This window comes from Chelonia mydas, chromosome 3 (assembly GCF_015237465.2).
Source record: "Chelonia mydas isolate rCheMyd1 chromosome 3, rCheMyd1.pri.v2, whole genome shotgun sequence".
In the NCBI taxonomy this organism is placed as follows: Eukaryota; Metazoa; Chordata; order Testudines; family Cheloniidae; genus Chelonia; species Chelonia mydas.
The window spans coordinates 53,382,276-53,403,857 of NC_057851.1; the positions used below are offsets into that span (position 1 = coordinate 53,382,276).

General features: G+C 40.7%; 1 protein-coding gene across 7 annotated transcripts in view; it reads left to right on the forward strand.

Moving 5' to 3' along the window:
- Window positions 1-21,582, forward strand: part of COL19A1 (collagen type XIX alpha 1 chain) — a 316,775-nt gene that overhangs the window by 146,204 nt on the left and 148,989 nt on the right. For all 7 annotated transcript variants that reach the window (XM_037894282.2, XM_043542458.1, XM_043542459.1 and 4 more), the window contains 2 exons: window positions 8,782-8,835; window positions 10,078-10,113. In XM_037894282.2, coding sequence (XP_037750210.1) covers window positions 8,782-8,835; window positions 10,078-10,113 — 90 coding nt within the window. The remainder of the gene's footprint in view (window positions 1-8,781; window positions 8,836-10,077; window positions 10,114-21,582) is intronic.

Sequence of the window (21,582 nt, forward strand, 5' to 3'; positions counted from 1 at the left end):
GTGAAGCTCAATTGGCTCAGAAGAAAACTTTGTTCAAGCCTCTTTTCTGTCGTGGTCTCTCCTTTGTCCTGTGGCTTTTCTCTACTCAGCCTGTTCTCTATGGTTGGTCCCAAGGACTTGTGGAACTGTTTATTTTCCAGTTCCAGATAATAACCAACCTTGCTGAGTAAATTGTTCTCAAAACTGTTACCAAAACTTTTCACTAAGAGGAGCTACAGCAGTGTTTCTCAAAAAACTAAATCAAGTTAGTCTTTCCTGATTTGGTACCAAAGCATCCCTAAATATGGCATGATTTTCCATGGCAGGTTGTCCCTAGGTAGCTCTTCAGGTGGTTTTTTTGCTTTTCTCAAATTTAAAACAAAATTACAAATCTGGCTGCTGCCTTTTACCTCCAATAAGTGATAGGTTTTGTTTAATGTATGTGTGTGTGTGTACATGAAGTGACAGGCAGTTTGAAGTATACAGGAAATAAAGGCCCTCTTTGAAGGGATAAAAGAAAATGTGTTTTCCACAGACCAGTGTTTCCCACAGTTCTGGACATGTGGGCTGCTTTCCTCTTTCGGCAGCTTCAGAGGCAGATCAGCATTTTGGCTCCCCATGCTCAGGCCATGTCCCCCTGTGCTCCCGTTTGCTACCAGATTCTCTGCCTCTGTGGGAACAGATGCAAACAGTTTCTGTTCCTCCCACCCTTTCTTTGCACTTTGAGCTGTTTCTGCCCAGTTTTTGGGCAGGGGGGGAGCAGTGTTCTCCCTTTCTGACATTTCTCTTCCTCCCTGGGGCAAGTAACTCTTTTGGTGGGTAGGGGATTAACCCTCTCTGACGCTCCTCTATGGCATCTCCCTGCCAACTCCTCTGCCTCTTCCAGGCTTGGCAGAGCAGCGAAGACAGCACACTGTTAAATCAAAGCAGTGCTCTGTTTGTGAGGCTGCCATCCCAGGCGCAGTAGAGGATGAGTTATGTCCAGCCTGTGCCCAGCCTTTCATCCCTAACTCCATTATGTCCTGGGACTAGGAGTTGAACAGGAAGGTGGGGTTCCCAACCTATCAAGGCAGCCAGGACTCCAGTTGGGGTGGGGGGAAATAGACTGGGAACCCCTATGCAGAGCAGAGAGAGGCTCTAAAACTAAGGAGAGTCCTAACCACTCAACTCAGGTGGTAAGTCCTAGGGGACCCCTATAGAACAAAGAAGGGAGGCTTGCATGGCCACAACCTCCACCCCCACTCAGTCTGTGCCCTGAGTATCCTGGGGAAAGAAGCAGGGCTTTTAATCAGCCCTGCTCCCTCCCAAGCCAACCAGGAGGGCTCCAACAACGAGTTCCCCTCTCTCCACTCCCAGGGGGAATGGGACTCAGTAGGGAGGATTCTGAGACAGACCTCTTAAGAGGGCTCCAGGCCCTAAAGAAGACAAGCCGCAAAAGGCATCACCAAAGCTGAAGCAGACCTTCTACCCTCCCAATCCACACAAAAAAGGTTTTTAAAAAGTGAAGGAAAAGCACAAATCTAGGATATACGAGTCCTCTGACTCCTCTTCTTCCTCCCCTTCCTCCACTGAGGAACGTGAGCTTGTCTGGCTCTGAATCCAAACAAGATGTAGGGGAAATGCCTTAAAGGTTTTTTTCCCCCTGAGAAATTTCAAACTATGTGGAACAAGGGTTGTTTACATGATTCAAGTACAGCCTGAGCAGGTTTCTGAGAGTGCGCTTCAGAGTAAATTTCTTCCCTCATAATCCTCCCCAGAGGCTGCAATTACCCCTTCATTCGTCCTTTGAGGAAGTGATTAGGGATAAATGGAACAAGCCTGACAAAGGCAAGCACATTAACAAGAGCAACCTCAGGCTCTATAATATTCAAGAATCAAAAGGCTCTATTGCAGAGACACTGAAGCTGGATGCCGCTGTGGCATCCCTCGCCAGAGATATGGTTATTCTCCCAGAAGGGGAGTTCTAGCTTAAGGGCCCAGTGGATGGGAAGATGAAGGCCACTCTCAAAAAGGGTGCTGAAGCTTCCGCTGAGTATCACTAGCAGCTACCCATGTCGCAGGCCGAGAGATGTGTTGGCCACCACTTCCCACAGCCCCCGTTGGCCTGGCACAGCGAACCGCAGCCAGTGGGAGCTGCGATCGGCCGAATCTGCAGACGCTGCAGGTAAACAAACTGTCCCGGCCCACCAGCAGATTTCCCTGGTGGGCTGCGTGCCAAAGGTTGCCGATCCCTGGCCTAGAGAGACCTCAGCTCCCCTCCGCCCCCCATCCACTTTGTGACACAGATCACAGGAATGATTTTCATCAACCACAGATAAGTGGGTCAGTGAGACAGGGATACTCCCTTGAGCTGAGGGCTCCACCTTATCCATTCTTCATCTTGTCACCCAGTTTCAACAACCACATAAAACACAATCTGATCCAGAATAAAATATCTCATCTTCTGGATATGGAGGTGTTTCCTCAGAAGACAGTTTCAACAGGTTCTACTCCATCTCCTTCATTGCAGAGAAAAGCATGTGGACTCAACCAGTGGATGAAGAAAACGAAGTTCTGGGTGGAGATCCTGGCTTCTACAGTGTCATCTCTGTTGTAGGAGACTTTTTGATTTCAGTAGATCTAGCCCATGCATATCTCTGTATATCCTCAGATTGTGCCACAACAGACTTCTGAGACTCACTGATGGCAGGAAACATTATCAGTCCCAAACACTTATGTTTAGCCTGTCCTTGGCCCTCAGGGTTTTTACAAAGAGGTTGATAGGGATAATAGTCTGAGGAAATAGTTGTAGGAAACCCACCTTTCCATCCTTTTCTGGATGACATTCTGATTAGAGCTCCATTGTGTTCAGCAGCACACAGGACCACATCTCAGACATTGAGTCTTCTCCAGGTGCATGGCTTCATCAATTCCAAGAAAAGTTTCCTGGTTCCATCCACCAAAATAACCCACCAGGGTGCAAAAATCCTAAATAGCAAGTGTCTACTTGTCATTAGAAAGGTTTCAGAAAATCCAAGAACGTATCTTCTTGCTCTGAGTTGCCCAGAGACCTACCATAGCATTATGGCTCGCACTGCTAGGACTCCTGGTGTTGAGCATTGGGATCACTCCATGGGTGCAGACCACACCCCAGAACACATGAAAAATCAAGTATGGGTTCCGACACAAGTGTTCAGTTATCTACAATGGTGATCAATCCACAACAGTGTCCCCACAGGCATGCCCATCTGCAATTTGGATTTTTTAGTCCTCACAAACGACAGCAGTCGGAAGAGCTCACTTGGTGACCCAAATAACCCAGCATCTCTAAAGCCTAGAGGAAAAGGATCACAGTGTAAACTTCCTATAGCTGAGAGCATTTGGTAAAGTTAGCTCCTTCCACCCTAAAAGGAAACCACACCGTGGTTCAGTCACACAATTTGACTATGGTCACATATTTAAACAACTGAGAGGAAACAAGGAGTCTGACACTACATGCAGAAGCAGTGGGAACAAGTAGATTGGTGGAAGAGTTCCTCCTTTTTTTTTCAGAGCAATCCTCATAGAAGGCAGCAGGCACAGGATTAACCATTCTGAGTGGTGCCTGAATCAAGAGGTTTTTGATCTCATCATTTGGACGTTCTTCCTCCCTTCAACTGACTTGTTCGCCAGTCATGCAAACAAAAAGAGGCCAAAATGCTTCACAAGGCAGCGTACCTCAGAGCCGTGGGGACACACATCTTATTGCACAGTTGGCTGCAGGACCTACTCTATGCGTTTCTACCCATTCCATTACCAGGGAAGATGGTAAGAAAATAAGATAAGAAAAGGCAACAATAATTCTTATAACTCATTGGCCAAGGAGAGCTTGGTCCCTGACCTGATAGAGCAGAAACTGTAGCCCCTGCTTCAGTTTCCGTGGAGGACCAGACATCCTCTTGCAAGTTTTTCTTCTTCATCTGGACCCAGAATGGCTTCAACTAAGAGCCTGGCTACTTATAGGGAAGCACTTGAAGGTCTTTGCAACAAAGCCCATTGCCCAATCACATCAGCCATGCTATCAGAGGCTCGTTCACCTGCACATCTACCAATGTGATATATGCCATCATGTGCCAGCAATGCCCCTCTGCCATGTACATTGGCCAAACTGGACAGTCTCTACATAAAAGAATAAATGGACACAAATCAGGCATCAAGAATTATAACAATCAAAAACCAGTCGGAGAACACTTCAATCTTTCTGATCACTTGATTACAGACCTAAAAGTCGCAATATTACAACAAAAAAACTTCAAAATCAGACTCCAACGAGAGACTGCTGAATTGGAATTAATTTGCAAACTGGACACCATTAACTTAGGCTTGAATAAAGATTGGGAGTGTATGGGTCATTACACAAAGTAAAACTATTTCCCCATGCTTATTTCCCCCCCTACTGTTACTCACACCTTCTTGTCAACTGTTGGAAATGGGCCATCCTGATTATCACTATAAAAGGTTTTTTTCTCCTGCTGATAATAGCTCACCTTAATTGATCACTCTCATTATAGTGTGTATGGCAACACCCATTTTTTCATGTTCTCTGTGTATATATATCTTCCTATTGTATTTTCCACTGCATGCATCCGATGAAGTGGTTTTAGCCCACGAAAGCTTATGTTCAAATAAATTTGTTAGTCTCTAAGGTGCCACAAATACTCCTCGTTCTTTTTGCTGATACAGACTAACACGGCTACCACTCTGAAACTTGAAGGTCTATTTGTCCTCCAGAATCCAGACGTTGCTTTCATATAGGAGAGTATGAACACTAAAAGCGTACTTCTCCACTTGGTCCAGATTCTGTAACTGGTGCCAAGAGCACAATATAAATCCCAGAGATCCTGGAGTTTCAACCATTCTGGATTTTCTCCAGGAAATTATAGACAGAGTTCTTCAGTCCAATAACATTGCATGCCAGGTGTCTGCTCTTATTAATGTGCAATTTGCAGGATCCTCAGCTCCCTGGCATACAATCCAAAGCAGATTTCTTGGAGCAGTCCAACTAACCAGACCAGCAGTCTGTGAAATCTACAAATCATCAGAGATTCATGTCCCGGAAGAGATCAAAGCACACTCCACGAGATAGCAGCTTCATGGGTGGAGTGAGCCAGTGCGTCCACTTCAGAAATTTGTAAAGCAGCCACTTGGTCCACAGCTGATACCTTTATTAAGCACTACAAGCACTATCATCTTTCACAGGAAGGTATTGCAGGTTGTAGCCTAGAAATAATATAGATCTTTAAGTGAGCTCATAAAAAGAGGGTGCTTCTGTTTCCATAACCCTCCCTACATCTGATCACTGTTCACTATTTCCCAGATGTCCAAATTGTGAGAGATGCGGGGCTACAGAATGGAAAATTTCTTACTGATAATTTCCTTTCTGCTAACAGCTTCTCCTACAATTCTACACACCCTAGATTGCTTGGGAGGATCAAATATTTTGTGGAATCATTAACACAGGACCATTTTTCCTTGGTCTAATGTGCATAATTATTTCATTGTCTCTGAACATTTTTGTGAATGATGTTCTACAAACTTTACAGCTTGCAAATAATTCATCTGGCAGCAGGATCAGAGGGGGTGTGGCCAGAGCATGTGGAGGCACAAGGCTGGTCCTCCTCCATGAAGAGGCAAAGAGAGGAGAACAGCCCAGATGTCGAGAATTGAGGGAGACACAGATAGCAGAAAGGAAATTATCAGTAATAAATTTTCTGTTCATGGTGGCTCCTCCCTTCTCCCCATTTTTTTTGTTTATTAGATCAGAAAAACTGACAGTGGGGGTGTGGAAAATAATAATTTTTAAAATAGTTAGAGAATGGTGTTAATTGATACCATAACTTACCCCTTTAAATTCCAGTGATTTGCCCATAGTTGGTATTTGGATCATTAACTCTTCTGGTAGTGCAACATTATAAAATAAATGCATTTATGTAAGGAAACCCAATGGAGAGTTCAGATTCTTAGCACAACTTGGTTATGTTGAACCTTTTCACAACTGGTGGGTAAAGACTTAAAATAAAGTAGGATTATAACTTGCATTTTGGCAGCTCTAGCAAAAGCTTTGAGTCATATTTGATCTGCAGAAAGATCAAGCTGAATTTCTCTGAGAAAGGAAAGACATCTAGTTGAAGGCTGTATGTAGGGTGTGAAGGTGTCATGAATTCCTTAATTCACCAAAGTGTATTGTTGTGCTCCGCAGAGAAATTAGAGTTAGAACAAGTTAGAATTCATGGACCACAGGTCTGATCCAGCATGGCAATTACTCTGCTCTTATGTCATTTCAGAAGCAGCCAGCAGCAGCTAGAACTCTGGTCAGTTTAAAAGCGGGGGCTACAGAGAGGAACAAGGCTGCTATATGCCAGCTGTTTGTTTCCTGACAGCAACTATGTCTGTAACATATTAACATAATTAAAATTAAATCAAATTTAATTCAAACTATACAGTGGAAAAATAAAATAAAAAGTATTTATAATAGGAAAGCATCTTAAGGATTTTTCCTACTTGCTTTTTTGTCCTTTTATTGTTGCATAACTGTAAAGGACAGACATGTGGCTAGTTACTCCTAGCCTGTTCAGGTATATTGAAATAAATGCATGATTTAAAAGCCCTGCTGTTTTCAAATTTGCTCATTTTAATGCACTAACTGCAAATGCAAGTGTTGTCCAATTTCCCCTATTCCTTTCAATTAAAGATTGACCTCTGTCTTCACTGTGTCCCGCAGTCACAGCCAGGCAGTATACCTCTGCTAGGTACCTCCAAGGCTCAGCACTAACAGCCGTAAACATACCAGTTAGAAAAAAGAAGCTCATAGCTTGACAGTGCACGGTTTGATTTGACTGTTTTTTATTCCTCCACTGTTGCCCTTCCTGCCTAATACTGACATATTCAATATATTTTTCATTCTGGTAGCTGAAGAATTCTCTGTGTCTTTTTCTCTCTCTTTTTTTGTCTGTTCTATAAATACACAGCCAAGAACTAATTCCTCTAGTGAAACCTGTTGTTGCACCACTGATTCTCTAATGCTGTAAGTTCTGAACCAGATCCACAAAATAGAAAATAACACAAACTCTCCAGATACCTGACATATCCAACAAATGTCTTCTATTTTTATATGTAAAATATTGCAATTTATACTCTTCTAGGTGATAACTAGTGCAGTAGGTGGAGATAGATGAATGTGCCGGCTGTAAACATGAGAATAAAAAAGGAAAGATGGTTTTTGGCTTGCTTTTTGGATCATTTTGCCTTTTAAAAAAAATTTAAGATCAACGAGCAAAACTACTTCTGATTTAACTCTTACATATTTGGCAAGCTTAATAAAGGACAAATCAAAGCTAAATCAGGGGTATTTACAACAACCACAAATTTAATCCGAAGTGGGTACTTAAATGCTCGTATAGTTCTAAATGATGTTCCTTCCAGATGGTGAATTAATGTAATTTTAGCAGGAAGTGAAGTTGCACAAATATGCTGTATTTAGAACACTGGCTGATTTAATGTTTCTGTACCCACCAAGGCACAGATGTTGCTTATCATTTCAGTGTCAGTTGTCTCTCTCTTTCCAATTATTGCAAACTGAGGAATGGAGTTTGTAAGGCATGGAATAGGGTGGGGAAGAATTCAGGGCAGTAAATCTTGATTCATGTCTAGATGACATCCAGTTTTTTGTCACCATCTCATCCAACACACTTAGGTGCTGAGGGCGATGGCCTGCTTGTTAAATGTGACGTATTACATCAGTGCTTCATGGACTGTGTCATCTGCTAGTTGGTTTCCAGGCGGAGTTTAGGGATCTGGTTTTGGCTTATAAAGTCCTAAATGACTTAGGACCTGCCTACTCTCTCCCCATGGCATACTTCTGAAGCTGAGATCGGTGGAGGTGCTGAGCTGGAGACGACTTGGTTTAAAGGAAAGGGAGCTTCTGATAGGCTGTTCTCTGTGATGGGGCCCCAGCTTCAGAATTCAGTCCCTGCCTTGTTCCAAAATAGCTTGAACTGCTTGAGTTTAGGGGCACATTGCAAAGCACATCTATTTCCCCAGGCTTTTGGGGAGTAGGGAGAACAATAAGGGTTGTAGAGTGGTAGTGCTGAGGGTACTTTATCTTCTCTTGATTGGACATTTCTGGTGATTTAAGTGGGCAAAATTGCTGGATTTGTAATGTCTAAGAATGGCAGCACATATTCTCTGCTTCTCTCACTTTCACTGGTTGCAGTGTAGACGGGGACTGTTAAAAAACTGACTATTTCTCTCTGATTCTATTCCTGGCTCCAGATGAAGGTTAGAGGCTTGCTCTGAACTACACTTTCTGAGTATGGTGATCTTGGAACAATATGTCAGCTGGGGATTGCACTCCTTATCACTACAACTCCTCCTGCCTCTCATCCTCACATGCCTGCTCTACCAGATACTGTGGAGTGATTGGTGTATGAGCTGGCTCTGCTGGCTTTATGCCTGCTAGGACACAGCAGAGAGATTCCCAGACGGAGTCTAGGGGACGTTCCCATTCCCTTTGCACCACTTGAGCAAATGAAGCAGAGCTGTCCAGATAATCTGGCCCTGTATATTTAAATATCTGTTGAGGGCACCTAAAACTTCTGGTAGGTGTCTCTTGGTTTTTGAACAAATCAAAATAAATATTTACTCTATTTCAAAAGTAATAATATTAGTGATTTAAAACTGATTTGATTAGCAGATGCTAATTCACACAAACAGAGAATTTTGCCCAAGACCTTTTGTCGACTAAAATGTATATACATTATATGCATTTTTTTTGTATTTGTACAGGGCTTAAAAGGTGATCCTGGTGATCCTGGTCTGGCTGGTCCTAAGGGAGAAAAGGTATTTGTGTGTGTGTGTAAATTCATTAATATTTAGCCATTATACTATATATATAAATACACACAGAGGGAGACATATTGCACACAGAAAACTGTTAAAAGAGCATTACGGTTGCAAAGATGAGCGCTCAAAAGTTAGGAAATAATAGAATTAAGGTTGCCTGTGAAAATTCAGTTGGGCCTCCTTGTGTGTATTATGATATAGTCTTTAGTTACATGATCACATACTGTTTTTTCCACAAGACCCCTGCGTCAGTGTGCAGGATGAAAGGTGCTCACTGAATGAGCAGTTACTTAATCTTTGATTTTATCCACATTGTGTGGCCTCAGCCCTAATTTATTTATATATTTACACTATCCAATGCCATTTCTGTATCCAGAAATATTAATTTCTATATATATTTTGTTACCAAGAATATTAGTTCTTATACACCATACTTTTCATCTTCATAAACATAACCATGACTTGTGACTGTCTTCTATTGCTAACTTCCACTCAAGAGCACCCATCCTCTTGTCTTCTCTTGATCTCTCCAGTGTTAAATATGATATATCAATGTATTTTATAATTCTAAATATAAAATACAAATTATATTAATAAAGAAACCAACAAGATCTGTACATTAATGATCGTGAGATATATATTTTTATGTAGTATTTAATGTATTCCTCAATCTTCCCCAAGCCCCCTTTCCCCATTTTTTATGTCATCCCTTGCTGTCCTTTTTCTAGCTTAGGGCATGAACCTCAGGGTATGAGGATCTAACTCTACAAACACTACTCGCATGAGTGACTTTACACACATGACCAATCTCATTGAGTTCAATGGGCTAACTGGTGTGCATTAAATTAATCTTATGCAAAGTATCTGCAGGATTAGTTTCTGAAACTGTACCTCTTTGGTCAGGGGCTTGTCATTTTGTATAGCTGTAAACTATCATGCACATTTGTGGCACTACAGAAATAACATTTCACATAGACAAGGTGGGTGAGATAATATCTTTTATTGGACCAACTTCTGTTGGAGAGAGAGACAAGCTTTCAAGCTATACAGAGCTCTTCTTCAGGTCTGGTAAAGCTATTTTATATTTTACATATGCTTTTGTGAAGTGAGACCATGTTGTTGATCAATATGGTATCAAACATACTTATGTTTCTTTCTGATATCCTCTAACTATGTGTAAAAGTAAAAAATGTGTAACTGAACGAACTGCTGACTGCCCTCTCCCCCTGATTTTCCTAGGGAGATGAAGGGCCTCCAGGACAAGCTGCTTTAAGGGTAAGTACTCCAGAAAACAAAGGAACAAACAATAAAAAACAGTGGGAGGAAGGAAACCACTTAAGAAGTGTGGCTTTTTTTGTTTCTTTGTTTCTAAACCTCTTTCCTGTTAAACAAAAAAGCCATGTCCTTCTTTCCAGATGTCTGTGCATTTTCTAAATGTCAGATTTATCAGTAGGTAATTCACTATAAGATGGGACACTCACTTCTGAGTTGACACTGAATAGGTAAATGGAAATGTATAAACATCAAAAAGAAAATAGCAATAGTCAAAACATCCTGAAGACATTTCCCACACAACTTCAATGAGAATGTCCTTTTTTAACCTGCTGGCTTGTAGCATGTATGTTACTAGTGAAAGAACTAAACTGCTTATTTTCAGTAAAAACTTAGAATGCAAATGAAATTTGCTGTCTAAAGATAATGTGAGTATTCTATCAGCTAGCTCATTTATTAAGCATTCAGATGAGGCTATTATACTGTTGCTTCTGTGATATAATACTGTATTTCTGTTTTCAAAATATTGAAACTTGACATACAAGGCCTGATTTTGAGAAAGTTGAAGAGTAGCCTTTGTGCACACAACTTTAACAATTGTTTGTGAAATTTGCTTGTGCAAATGGAGGATTACATGTATAATAGTGATAATTCCACCAGAGTTGGTATGCAGTTACATGTACATAAAATGCATGAAGCTCTTGGGCCTCATCTTTCTGAAAATCACACTCAAAGTCTGAGTTAAGGGGCACAGCTGTGATGAGGAAAGACATTCAGTTTGGATCTCACACTACATAAAACGAGAAACAGTTGCTGGCAGGATGTTTTATGTTAGGGGTCCCCTGTTTTGGAACTTGCTCCTTCACTTGGTCTGCCAAATATTCTATATTTGTGAATCTTCCAGGCAGGCTGCAAAACCTTTATTTTCCCTTTCCCCCCGAAAGCTGTCAAGGAGGGAGTGGGTTGAGGTAGAGGTATTTATGGTCAGTCGGTCATAACTGCTATGGCAAGAGGAGAGGAGAGACTCTGCAATAGCTAGTGCCTAGCCCACTCAGCAGTTTAAATATTAGAACCAGCACCTTGAAATTGATCCAGAATTGAACAGGGTGACAATGTACAGCCTGGAGCATAGGAACATAAGAATTGCCTGGATAAAGTGGATCAGTCCGTTTACTTGAGCATCCTTTCTCCAGCAATGGCCAGTATCAGCTACTTCAGTGGTAGATAAATTTCATAGAATAATCTGCCCATACTGAAAATCTGTTCCCAAACCGTTGCTAGTTAGTTTGGCTTTTGGCCTGAAGCTCAAGTGCTTATAGCCCTACAAAAAGTCTGGTTTTTTATTCTTTACTAGTATAACTGGATACTCTGATAGGTAGCTTTTTGGCCTATCATGCTTAGGAATTTAGGAATACCCATATCGGATTAGTTCAGAGGTCCATCTTGTTCAGTATCCTTTCTGCAACAGTGGCTAATACCATGTGTTTCAGAGGCAACTGTAAGAAACCCTGTAGTGGAAAATCATGGAACAATTGTCTCTCTACAGGAGAAGTTTCTTCCTAAACTCTGTCAGCAAGTGGTTGCCTGATGCTCTGAATCATCACTTTCTAATTCTATCCAACATCACTGTGAATGTTCTTATTAGCTATATAAACATCTAGTCATTTTTGAAGATGGGACGTTACTTGATATTTGGGTTTCATGAATGTATAATTATTGAGTGGATTTCTACTTGGCCTATGCCTTCAATCCTAGGTACAGCACATTCCATTAGTCTAGTCTGGGCATGACAAAAGGGTGAAGTCACATAGCTAAGTCCTGTTTCAAGAATGGGGGGTAAGTCTTCTTGCCAGCTGAAAATGAAGGAAGGCATTTTGGATAACTGGTGCTATACTGCGTTGCAGTGAGTACAACAGAACCCTGAGATTGTGCATTTTCTTAACCACTGGTGGCCGCATGACTTTGATACAGGGTGAGTTTTTTACAGTTCATCAGAATGCTTTTACAGCTCATCAGAATGCTTTTCTCTTCCTCCTCGCATCATCTCCATCTTACCTGAATTTAATTTGAGTGAGTTATTTTTTTATTTAGGTTCTAATTTCTTTCTGACTCCATGAAAGCTGGAAGACAGCATCCTCTGTGCTAAAGGAGAAAGACATGTAGAGCTGTGTATTGTTGTCTGTTGTTCAAACATAAAATATATTAATAAAAATCCATACTCTATACTGTTGGTCCAAATGTCCAAAATTTAAGTCTGTCATATTGCCCTCTTAGCCTTTCCCCTCACTCTGTTGCATCTAGCAGGGCACCCAAAGGGGGGGAGCAAATTCCACAGTTAATAGTGCTTCCTTGAAAATCCTGTGCCTCCAGCACCCACCTCCCAATTTAAATCAGGGTCACTGTCACTCAAATGCTTCAGCTAATGCAACATCATATGGGGAAAGTTCCTTAAAGGAACCAGGAATTTGAAGATTAAAATCACCAGGTTAAATTGCATATGAAATTAATGGAAAGGCATTGCAGTCTGTGAAACACTGCAAGAAACGCAATTTAACTATCTTCTGTGAAGCACATAGCACTTGTGATCATGGCAAACCTACTACTACTAATAGTAGTATAATTCTGCATCACCTAAAGTTTGAAAGTTTGAGTGGTTTTATGCAGAAGACATTCTAGTAATTTTTGATGTCAGAGCAATGTTAGCATTGCAAGGCAAAAAGATTGCCAAATTCTTTCAAGTGTACAAGATAAAAACCATTTTTGGCTACTGCTGTCCGATGGCTGAGTAGTGTTTGCACATTGGAGGCACTGCTGCCTATAGTGGCTCGCTGTCTTACCCAGTGTGCTGAATACACATTGAACAGGAAGGGAGAAAAAATAAAATCCTGCAGTTCATTGCCTGAGCACTGTTAGTGTAGATGTGGAATCACCTGATAGACCTTCTGAGTCCTGTCAAAGAGAAAAGAGCCTCTTGAGCAACTCCATTTATCCCTTTTTGTTTCTGCAACTGTGTTACTAAAACCACATAGCGAATGATATCAAAAACAGTGTAGATATTGATTTTTCATTCATTCCCAGAATGAGATTGTAAACTAAAAAGCTCACAGCAGTCTCTGTACTTCTGTCAGGGTCAAGGAAGTATCAGGACTCCTGGTATTGCTACTGTTCCTGTGCTACTACCTTCCTTGTAACCTGCTTCCAAAAAGAAGATTTGAGGCAGGGTGATAATTAGCAAAATCAGTGTCAAGAGATGATTTCTTGAGCGAGTGTATAACACTTGCTTCTTTAAGAGAAGCGGGCACCTTGTGCCCCAGAAAGGAAATGTTGGCAGTCCTCTCCACTAATAGGTCAAATGTCTTCCTGTTCGATTTTATCAGCCAGAAAGAAAATGGATCCAGTTTGCATTGTGATAGCTTGAAGCTCCCAGAGCATCTACAGAACCTCATTGACTGATGCTGGCCAAAACTTTCCAGAAAAGGCTTTTGTTCTATGGAACTGAAAGTTCTGTCTGAATCGAATAACATTACTCCCAAAGTAAAATGAAAACTCCTCACAGCAAGGGTATTGATGTTGTCCGAGTGAAGACAACCAGAAATAATCATGTTTTTTTTTCTCTCTCTCTACACTCTCACTCACACACACACATTCTACTGGTCAGGATAATGTAGATAGCATGATGAAAACAAAGGTAAAGGTGTACGCTCCATATTTTCCACCTTAATTCTCAGTCCAAATGTGAGATCCAGAGTGTGACCAGCTGTTTGCACTGAGTCAGCCAGCCATCTGAGAAAGCGCCATGGTTTTCGTGAGGTCCTGAGCTAACCCAGAAGAGCCATCATCCATACTGACATTGATTATTCTGGGTGACTTCATTCTCAGCATCTCCACAGCAGAGAGGACCTCATTCAGCTCAGCAAGGCCTTCTGAGGTGCAGCAGGAATCTATATGCTAAAATCTACTGTATCTCTGCTGCACCCTGGAATTTTCATAGTAGGTAGGTACAGTCTATCAGATCCAATTTTGGAGTAGGAAACCTCCAGGTCTCTTGCAGTCATGGAGGATTCAACCACCACCGCCTCCCGTGTACTGATGACAAACTGAACACCTAGCTGGAGATATCTGGGCTAATTATTGTCCTGCAGATCTTGAATATACAAGCAAAATCAGGCCCCATATTTGTAATAAAAACATGGGAGGTAGTAACCTAATTTCTAAATCTTGCAGTAAATAGCATAAGCTGAAGGAAAGGGTCAAAGTTTTCCAACATGTTACCCCCTACTAATTCCCTGTAGAAAAAGCAGAAGAGGCATCCTAATGGAAGTTCTTCCACAACAAGATTTTGGAAGTGGACAGCACCTGATGTTGGATGCTGTCATGCAGATGGTGGATCAAGTAGAGTAAACATGGATGTGTCACCTGTGTCCATCCCCATAAGACAATCTCCCATATTTTCAACCTGTAGTGTCTCAGTGCCGTAAAATGATCCAAAGTCTGATTGGGGTCTAAAATATCAGTGATTTGCTTGTTTGTTTGCTACTGTCTATTGACTAGTCTTGTCTTTGAAGGAAAGAATGGATACTGGGCTGAAGCTGGTGATTTCATTAGCATAAGTGATGATTTGTTGGGTGCAGGCTGATCATTACATGTTGGTGGTGGAATTTTGCATTTTTTTCTGAATTGAATGACTGAAATCTTTGAAATTTGCCTTTCTTCATTAATATTCAGTTACACTTTACATTATAGTAGATGCCTGTTACACCGTACAACCTGGCCTCTTACTCCTCTGTATGATCAGTTGAAAGTTGACTCATTCACTGTGTCCCATGTGTTTCTAAGCCAATTGGATCATCACAGAGTCTAGTCACTAGTCTTTAGGGTCCAGACTAGTCCTGAGAGGCACCCTCCCCTAGTCTAAGCTCATCCTTTCTGTGTGTGAGGTTTGTCAACATTTCAGGCTTTGCAGATTCCCTTCTGCCCACTGTCTCCTGCATGCCCTTCTTACATGTGGTGATGGGCTGCCCCTTGCTCTTAAATAGAGTCTGACTCCTTGTCATCTGCTCCACTAGGATTCTCCAGCCCCTTCTCCATTTTCATGCTCCACTTGCCAGCCCCCATTGTCCATGGAGGTGGGCCAGTAGCTAAAAGTCTCTAAGTCAATAGCCCCAGATTGCAATCTTGATGACTCTTGGTGACAGACTTTTAGTCTGGAGTGCAATATGGTAAGCCGCTGTCAAGCAAGTTTAGACATCTGTTCAACACATCATACAAAATGGAGTTAGTAACTGGATATAGATATAATACAATCTGATCGCACCGCTGAACTTTTTTCGTATTGTTCTGGCATTTTTAAGGCAGGATATGTGGGAAAGAATATCAGAAATTGGGACCTATGCATCCATACTGAAATACAATTTTTGAGGGAAGAAGCAGGGAAGGCGAGAACAAAGAAGTGAGGACCTGTGAATCCTCTGCACTTTGTCCAGCATAAAAAAGATTTTATATATAGGCTTCAGTTAGGAGGGAAAAAGTGGTACTTCTATACTAATGCACTGTTTACACGTCCAAACTCTGATCACAGTCGCAGAGAGGATGAATGTTTTTTTCTGAAAATGATTAACAGTGAAATAGTTGACAAATTTGATATTCTAACTTAGAGATCCTTAGGCTTCAGAGTTAATGTTCTCACAGATGAATGGGAGTAGTTTACACTTCATACGGATTCCTAGATTTTAAGGCCTGAAGGGACCATTAGATCAGAAGTAGAGAAGATGATTTGAGCTTAAGACACAGGAAGGAGAGTCAAGGAGATCTATATTTCGTGTGCTCCATGGCTCAGGTATGGTCCTTGTGTGCCCCTCTCTTGCTAAAAAGAGACCACAAATCTAATCAAGCAATTAGAGAAATCTCGAACCTAAATTTTAGATGTGCTGACCACCCCCAGCTCCCATTTACTTCAGCTGGAGTTGTGAGTGCTCAGCTTCTCTGAAAATCAGGTCCAAGATGTATCAAGTTGGACATCCAAAATCAGAAGCTACTTTTGAACTGCGTGGGTTTAACCTTGCTGTAGCTTAAATCATTCATATTTATAAAACAGACATCTAAAGCTTTGAGATTTGTTGTTTGATGGAAGGTGCTATAAAGTGTTCCAGTCCAGATGATTCAGGCATAGTAAAACAATTTTAATTCTGCAGAAACTGATGACGCCCTCAAAGAAGTGCTAGTACCATCTGAAGAATTTCCACATACAGTAGTTGTTAACTGAGAGATGAGGCAAGATCACCACAGCAACTTGAAGACAGATTACAACACTGCTTGAATAGATAGCCCAGCAAGAAAACTGTCGCTCTCCCGCTGCAAAGTGTCATAGGTGTCTAGTGGCAAAGTGTCATGGGTGTCTACAAAAAGGCAAATGAGGTCAGGGACAGTGATTAGGGGAAAATCCAATCCAGTCTCTAAATCTTATGCTTCATTTTGTGATTTTTATGTAGCCATGACTTTATAATACATAACCTCAGACAAAAGATGGCTCATTCTGCCATAAATAAATAGTAGGTCAGATAATACCCGAGGTTCAAATAACACTGAATTAGGCCTGATAGCAATACTATTCAGATTGCTGTAGCAAAGACTGAGGTGTCAGTGTTTCAATTATAAACCTTGTTAAATTCAAGGGGTTAAAACTCATCACAAAATAATATTTTGGGCTGAAGCTTGGCATTATTTGGAGCCATTTCTGATTTTTCCTACTAAGCAAATGTTTTGTTTGGTTATTTTGGTGTTATGGAAATATAAAATAAATTTGTTCTTGGGTGATTTGGGGGAATAACTAAAATAAATTTCACTTTTAATTTGAAATTTTGTGAGGCAAACTACAAAAACAGAGATTCTGGACTGGATTTGGCACTAGCCTTTTTTGTGCTATTCATGTGATCCAAAGGGGCTGGATTCTGGCTTTAACTTTCAAGCAGAGAACCCCTTGCAGGTGTAAAGCTGGCAGATCATTTCCTATGTCAGCCACTCTCCACCCCAGTGTAGAAGAAGTGCTCAGGGAGCAGGGTGACACTGGTGTGGCAGAGCTCTGTTTTACTATGCTCATCCTCCACTGCATGAGGTTTCTTGGAGACCATGCACCAGTGGTATAAGTTAAAGCAGGGCCTAGGCTCCCATATTCTGTGCTGCCCCAGGCCTAGCATGAGCTAGAGCAAACCCAGTGTTGCTCTATTTCATGCCAGGGATATGCCATGATAGAAACAGGGAGCTGTAAGTAGCTCCCTGACTCTCCACCTACACCCCCAACACTGAGCAGAATTAGGATGCAGGGGATACTGGAGGGAAAATCCGCTTTTTTTTTTCAACAAGTGTTTAACTATGCATACATGACAGAGGTAACCATAAGAGCCAATACAGCAGTGGTGGCCAACCTGAGCCTGAGAAGGAGCCAGAATTTACCAATGTACATTGCCCCCTGCTCACAGCACCTCCTGCACACGATCAGCACCTCCCCCTCCCTCCCCACACCTCCCGATCAGCTGTTTCTTGGCATGCAGGAGGCTCGGGGGGTGAGGGCAAGGAGCAAGGGCACTTCAGGCTCAGGGGAGCGGCAGGAAGGGGTGGAGTGGGGGCAGGGCCTGTGGCAGAACCAGGGGTTGAGCAGTGAGCACCCCCAGACACAAAGGAAAGTTGGCGCCTGTAGCTTCAGCCTTGGAGTTGGTACCTATACAAGGAGCCGCATATTATCTTCTGAAGAACCACGTGGCTTAAGAGCCACAGGTTGGCCACCGCTGCAATACAGCATGGCTTGTAAATAATGCATGATCAGAATTAGTACGTGTGCCAAAATACATAATTACTCAATAAGCTATAACAGTCTTAACAGATAGATGAAACACATACCAAAATATTTTAATGAGAAATACTTCTTCTAAAGTTCCCCAAAATGTTTAGTCAGTTATAATGTATATTGACATGAGTCAAAATATGCATTGCTCTGAGAGATCATAATGGTCTGGAGAATCTGTCCAGTTAATAATACAAGTCTGAAAACCTTTCATAAAATCTCTTCGCTGCCCTTCAAAAACCACCACCACCACCACCAAAACTTTAGGCATAGAGAAGAAGCAAAGAATTCAAGAGGGAATGCATGTGTCATATTGTTAAGTAAAGGTCTGATTGTAGCCCACTGAAGTCTAGGGATTTGGGTCAGGCCCTAAAGCAATATGTTAGTTTGAGTGTTGCAAAGATAATATGCAGGTATAAAGTTCCACAATATTTCATATATTTTGTTGTTTTTAATGTAATTTCACCATGCTTGAAATGTTTAGAAAAAAGAAACTGAATTAGAAATATAATATAAGCAAAGTTGAGAAGGAGACATAAAGATAAATTTAAAAGCGTCTGTGCATTGAACTTCTGTTGAAGTGAGTAGTCAAAAGGAGTTTTGTTCAGGGAGGGTTTCTAGGATCTCTTGCAGTATTTAAGTATATGCATTTGAATCATACATTATTACACAATAAGCTCTAATGGCTCTGATCACTACATTTTTAAGCATTTTTTTAAAAGATCTTCAGTTCAAGATGTTATGTTTTCCTGAAGTCAGTGATTCATACATCTGCTCATGGAATATCCTGTACATTGAGTCCTTGATTATGGTAATGATTTGACACAGGAAATCCAAAGTTAGGGCTCATAGTCGTACTTCATTTCTGCCACTGTGTGTAGTTTGTAGTTTATAGTGCTTTACCTTTCTAAAGTACTATACAAGTATTAAAGGTTCATCATTGTATTTTTATAACACTTTTTTAAAAATTTATAATAGTGTAAATTAGGAATGAAATTTGAATCTTCTCACTTTAGTTACATTTTTATAGCCTTAACATTATGTAATATACTGAAGCTGTCTTATATGTGAATATATTATTTTGTTTTCAAGTCCTAAAAATTAATAATTTCTATGATAACTAGTGCTATCTTTAGAGACCCTCCCGGGAATAAAAACCAGGGAGTTACAGTGTTCTACTGCACAGTTTTGTCAAAATACAGAATTTAGGCTTAGGAAGGGAGAGACTGGTCTCTGAAATGTCACAGTTGGCTAAGCTCCTCTCTTCCTTTCTGGCATCACAGCTTAAGCCTGGGAATGTCATGTCAGAAGAGTGACAGGTGAAGGAAGGTAGTGCAGCGATCTCTCTTGTAAAATATATGAAAACTATTCCTCTTGACACTTGATCTGCTGCTTTTAGTTCCTCAGGAAAATGAGTGTCCATCTGTACGTTCTTGTGGATCTATCCCTTTTGGGAGTTATAAAATACTCATCCAGATGGCACCAAGTGTTTACACAGAAGCCAAAGGTTAAGTCAGTCACAAGCAAACGTACCTCAGACTTGCTTACTAAACAGATATTTGGAATGCTGCTCTTTGGGCTTTGGAGGCTTAGTTAAATCAAGCTCAAGGGAAATTCATACACAGATACTGTGCAGAGTAGTCAGCATGAGGAAATGGCAAATTCAGGTCTGGGCAAGTTCTGTGGTCACTTTTAGATTCAGTAAACAGACGATACACCAACAACATACTGCAGCTTTGATGTAGCAGGTTATGTAATATTCACACAGGGATAAAACTGTAAATTATTTTATATCACAAAGTTGCAATATACACGTATTTAAAACCTTAATTATTGAATAGTTAACTAACTGAAGATGTAATATACTGTATCCTTGAGTGTTTAATGTTAGCTGTTTGAAGTATGCTCTTCACACCTAGTGGGCTGATTCTACAGACGTTTTCTATGCAACTGGTCCTTTCACACATCCCAAAATGGGACTACTAGTGTGAAAAAGGATGTGCAGATTCAGGCCCTACAAGGGAAATCCTGTTTATAAATGTTTCATCCAGTGTTATTCTGCCTCTTAAAATTAAAAACTGCAGGTGAAAGCAGACTGATTAATAAAAGAATATATAACTTGGAAGTGATTTTATATTTTCATTATTTAAAAAAACATGTCTCCAGTAACAGGAACCTGGATTTTAACCATTTCTGCCATTTAAATGGAGGTTATTAGAGTTCATGAAAATATTAACCTATCCATTTCTTTTGGGCTAGATGTAGTCATGGGATTATCTCCTGGTTTTTAAGTGTTGTTTAAATGTGAGGGAAGACTCTGTCAAGGTAAACTTGTCTAGAGACGCAGACAATATTTCTGTAGTTTCAAGCTATTTTTATTTTTATCTCCTCTGTGCAGTAATACAGGAGAGCTGGTGCTTAGGGCCAGAGGGAAGATTTATGTTTTGGTCTCAGAGAAGATATATGTTTTGTAAAAACCTGCAGTCTGCTCAGTTGACATGGAAATGATTTATGTGTCTTTCATTAGAAGAATGATGTGAGAATAGTTCCCTGTTCCTTTCTATTACTAGTGCACTTCAATGTAAAGAGGCATTTCAAGTGACTCTCTTTCAGGAGTTTAAATTATGCATTTTTTTGGCTTACAAAATAAACCCTTGTCTAGTAAAAGTGCTAGGTTCATAAACTATGAATTTTTATGACATAGTTCTGTCCATTTCTTATTGAAATGATGGTCTCTGTTGAAAATAAATTAAAATAGATTTAAAGCTCCACTATCTGAAAAAGGTGTAGAAATTACACACCCATAGGAAAATGAGATTATAGTTTTGTTTGCTTCAGTAATATATTATAAAAATGTAGTAGGCCATATTTTGATGTAGTCTGATATACACAGTTAGGGCTAAATTCTGCTTCGATACTTACTGAAGTCTGTGGAGTGGTGACAGAGTAACCAGTGATAGAACTGGAGTCTGCAAAACACCTGTTGATTTCAGTAGGAGCCGTATAGGCCCTGATCCTGTAGCTGCTCTGCATATGGAACTTCCATATACTTCAGTGAGTTTTGAATGCAGGGTCAGGTCCCATTTAGATTAAATTAATCTCACATGGATATTTTAAAGAAATATTGATCGAATTTCCTCATAAAATTTGGGGTACTATGGTGAAGAAAGTAAATGTGACCTATAGTAGAACCCTGATTTCATGAACATTGATCTTATCTTTCTGCCATCCAATGCAACTTAAATCTGTCAGCCTCCTTTCAAGTATGGTTTTGAAAAAGACAGATTTGGTGGGAAAGAAGAGATGCAGTTGTCACAAAGAAAAGTCAGGCATACTGTGTACATTTGTAACATACACTATAATTGAATGATTAATAAATTAATTTACGCACTGTACCTTCTATAATTTTGAGATGTTCAGTTTTGTGAGCATTTCAATTTTTGCTCAGTCCCCAATTAGTTCATAAAATAGGGGTTCCGCTATAAAACAATATATTGCTCATAGTGAGTCGTTCATGGCATTTAGACACAGCCCCGCATTAGAGGCAAGGCAGAGCGGCAGCACCCTGGCTCAGAGATAGTGTGTATGTTGAGGGCTTTAGGTTGCGCTGGAGTTCGCAACACCCCTTTAAAGGA